This window comes from Eimeria mitis, genomic scaffold (genome assembly GCF_000499745.2).
Source record: "Eimeria mitis Houghton genomic scaffold, Emh_scaff712, whole genome shotgun sequence".
NCBI lineage: Eukaryota > Apicomplexa > Conoidasida > Eucoccidiorida > Eimeriidae > Eimeria > Eimeria mitis.
In genome coordinates, this window is record NW_013575184.1 from 9,361 (window position 1) to 9,994 (window position 634).

General features: G+C 26.8%; 1 protein-coding gene across 1 annotated transcript in view; it reads right to left on the reverse strand.

Moving 5' to 3' along the window:
* Window positions 1-304: 304 nt before the first annotated feature.
* EMH_0020370 (Tocopherol o-methyltransferase, related) overlaps window positions 305-634 on the reverse strand; it is a gene marked incomplete at both ends in the record, with an annotated part of 2,708 nt that continues 2,378 nt past the window's right edge. Inside the window, one exon of the mRNA XM_013501569.1 lies at window positions 305-472. Within this exon, the coding sequence (XP_013357023.1) occupies window positions 305-472 (168 nt within the window). The remainder of the gene's footprint in view (window positions 473-634) is intronic.

Sequence of the window (634 nt, forward strand, 5' to 3'; positions counted from 1 at the left end):
AGTGCAAAAGAGTAAATAACGCGGGTTCTTTCTTTATTTCATCTATTATTTCAATTATATTTTATAATTTATTTAATTTATTAATTTCACAAATTTTTTTCAGAAAAGAAAACAAACACCACAAACACTACCCAGCTAATCGAATAAAATATTTATTAACGTGTAAAGTATTTATCTATTTATTTATTTATTTAAATAAAGAAATAAATAAATAAATAAATAAATAAATAAATAAATAAATAAATAAATAAATAAATAAATAAATTAATAAGAGTAAAATGAGTGAGAGCGGAAGACTCTTGAATTACCTTTCTGTGTGGTTTACGGCCTTAACAACATTGAAGCCAGCATCTACCAGCAGCTGTCTGTACACCTCAAGCTGCACTAGTTTATAGTTTCTATCTTTCAGATAAGCTTTAAACTCTTCATCCCATAGCTCTTGAGGCCCGCAGCAGTAGTCCGTTATCACCAGCTGTACATACACCCAAACAGCAGCAGCACACACAATTTTAAATACAGACACAAACTCATCCTCATAGTGCAAACAACACACAGGCAACAACAACAAAAACATATATATATATATATATATATATATATATATATATATATATATATATATATATATATATAT